At 48.3% G+C, this 2,628-nt stretch overlaps 1 protein-coding gene across 1 annotated transcript in view; it reads right to left on the bottom strand.

Moving 5' to 3' along the window:
* Positions 1–2,628, bottom strand: part of LOC101851273 (sphingomyelin phosphodiesterase) — a gene marked incomplete in the record, with an annotated part of 53,484 nt that overhangs the window by 25,963 nt on the left and 24,893 nt on the right. The window contains 1 exon segment of the mRNA XM_005101206.3: positions 484–1,908. Within this exon segment, the coding sequence (XP_005101263.2) occupies positions 484–1,359 (876 nt within the window).

The following is a 2,628-nucleotide window of genomic DNA, read 5'->3' as shown; positions in this document are numbered from 1 at the left end:
AAAAAAAGAAGAAGGGGAGATAAGGACGATAGATGTTTGATAGGAAAGAAGAAGCAAACCACACCAGAGCACCCGCCAACCACCCCTTTTCTTTAAATGTAGGTGTTTTAATCTCCTAGCACCCGCCAACCACCCCTTTTCTTTAAATGTAGGTGTTTTAATCTCCTCTATCAACTCATGAAAAGACTAAACAACAAATAAGAAACAATTGCTGACAAGCTGTTCAAAAGTCCTAAGCCCAAAAAGTAAAATATTTTAGGAGAGAGAAAAAAATGTTTCAATTTTTAAAAACAATTGTACCTTTTTTATTCAATTATTCACATATTATCTTGCCTTTTTCACACATCTGAAAGTTGAATTTTGATGAAATATTTCTGGAGCTCAGGCAATCGATATCATAGAATCAGAAACTGAAAGGAAAGAAAAAACAATTGGACAGTGTTTTACTTCCGAGAACATGGTGTCTATCTGACGTGTACTCACGGCAAACTCCCGCATGAGCCCCTGGCACACCCTGTCCGTCTCGATGTGTAAATTCTTACACACTCCCGTTGCCAAGGAGACGACCTCTTCCTCCGAGGCGTTCCTGCCCACCAGGGTCTGTACTAGGGTCAGCCCGAGCTTGCACAGCTCACAGTCCACAAACCCGCCCAGACGGCCCGACATCCAGTGACCGCCTGCACTGACCAGCCGGCTGTAGGCCACACCATGGGTCAACGCCCGCACAAGCTCGTCCACACGCGGGGAAATCCGCACGTCTACTCCTTGGCTATTTCTATTTCTAGTTTCGTATTTCGGTGCAGCAGACTCAACGTGGGGCGTAGGCACAGCAGACGACAATCGGCGAAGTACGACGTCCTTGACTTTCTTCAGTTTCTTCGAGAGTACTGCATTTGTCTCCGAAAGAAGCGACGAGAGCGCGTCAAGTTTTCGAAAAAGAGGCTTCGGCGCGCTGAGATCAAATGACGTCATCACGTCGCTGTTCACAAGATCGTGCGACTTGAATCTCGGCGGAACGTTCTGGAGGTGTAGGCCTAAGTTGGCTTGTTCCGACACGGCTTGACCTCTGACCTCAAAGACTCGGTGCGCCATTCTCCGGGAGCCGACGTCACCGCCATCTTGGAAAGAGACCGGGTGGTTTCCGCCTCGGGAGACGGTCTCTCCTACAACGTCCACCTTCTCGACCACCCACTTCCTCAGACCCTCCGACAGGAAGGAGAGGGAAGAAGAAGAAGACGACGATGATGATGATGACTGCTCGTCGCCGTTCAATCCTCGAGGGGGCGCTGTCTGTACAACTACGGCACCACACAGCAACAGCGGCAGGAGACGAAGTGCGAGAAATGTGACGCGCTTCATGGTTCGGTCCAATTTCCTTCTTCTGTCTCTCGCTTCTTATGATGAGGTGCCCGAAAAGGAAACAGTGGAAGCGATGATGTTTGTTTAAAAAAATTTCTTCTTTTTATCATTCACTTCTCACGATGAAGAGAACGTGAAGGAAGGAAGGAAGGAAGGAAGGAAGAGGGAAAGGTTTATCCCTTTTAGTTCTTTCTGTTTTGATTCACTTCTTTAAAATGGAGTGGACGTAAAGGGGGCCTCTTTGACACTAAGGTCCGATGGGACAGCAGTCGAAACAGAGAAGGACAAGGAAGTCGTTCTAAAGGGAAAGGGGGGACGGGAGGGGGGGGGTCTCAGAGATTCCTAGGCCTGACCCACAATCCACTGCTCTCTTCTCACCAACAAATTTGCATTGTTGGGTCAGTCTGGCGTTGAACTCGTTGACGGGGTAGTTTTGCCCGGCGAGAGTGGTGAGGAAACTACAAACAGCTGACCACTAAATACAGCCCGGACACTTTCTTCACTGAGCTTGTATCTCGGGCTCCCTGCCTCTCATCATCCTGTCAACGTCTGGAAAACACAAGGGAAAAACAGAGAGGTGAAAATGAAATAATGACATATTCATACATTCACGTAGCTTTGGTTTGGTTTGTGAGGAGTGGAGCGGCATGGCCTAGTGTGTGTGTGTGGTGTGTGTGTGGCGTGGCATAGCATGGCGTGGCGTGGTGTGGCTCGGCGTGGCACGGTGTGGTGTGGATTGGAGTGGCGTGGAGTGGCGTGGCGTGGTGTGGCCCAGCGTGGTGTGGTGTGGGTTGGCATGGCGTGGTGTGGTGTGGGTTGGCATGGCGTGGTGTGGCATGGTGCGGTGCGGTAAAGAGTCGCGACGCCCTGATTCTATCGCCCATTTCAGCGAGAACTGACGTCTATAGACAAAAAAACATAATTTATTGATCCACAAGTGAAATTTTGGGAATACACGTATATATATATATATATATATATATAATACACACCAGAAAATCCACATAAAAACATTCTGCACCAGTACACATTCACACATTCCATTCACGCACAATGGCGCACACACAACGACGTACAGGCCAGGGACAATTTCGGATAATTTGGCCCCAAATCAGATTGTACAAAGACAAACAAGGAGGAAGAACAAAAAGATGTACGTTGCCCTGGTATACGACGTTACCATCCAGTGGGGCGTCCAAGCTTTTTCCGGATATTGGGTTACTATATCTTTAAAACTTGTGTGTGCACACACACACACACACACACACA

Source organism: Aplysia californica, unplaced genomic scaffold (assembly GCF_000002075.1).
Source record: "Aplysia californica isolate F4 #8 unplaced genomic scaffold, AplCal3.0 scaffold00273, whole genome shotgun sequence".
In the NCBI taxonomy this organism is placed as follows: Eukaryota; Metazoa; Mollusca; class Gastropoda; order Aplysiida; family Aplysiidae; genus Aplysia; species Aplysia californica.
The sequence above is the reverse complement of the archived record's forward strand: the minus strand, read 5'-3'. Positions and strand labels throughout refer to the sequence as shown.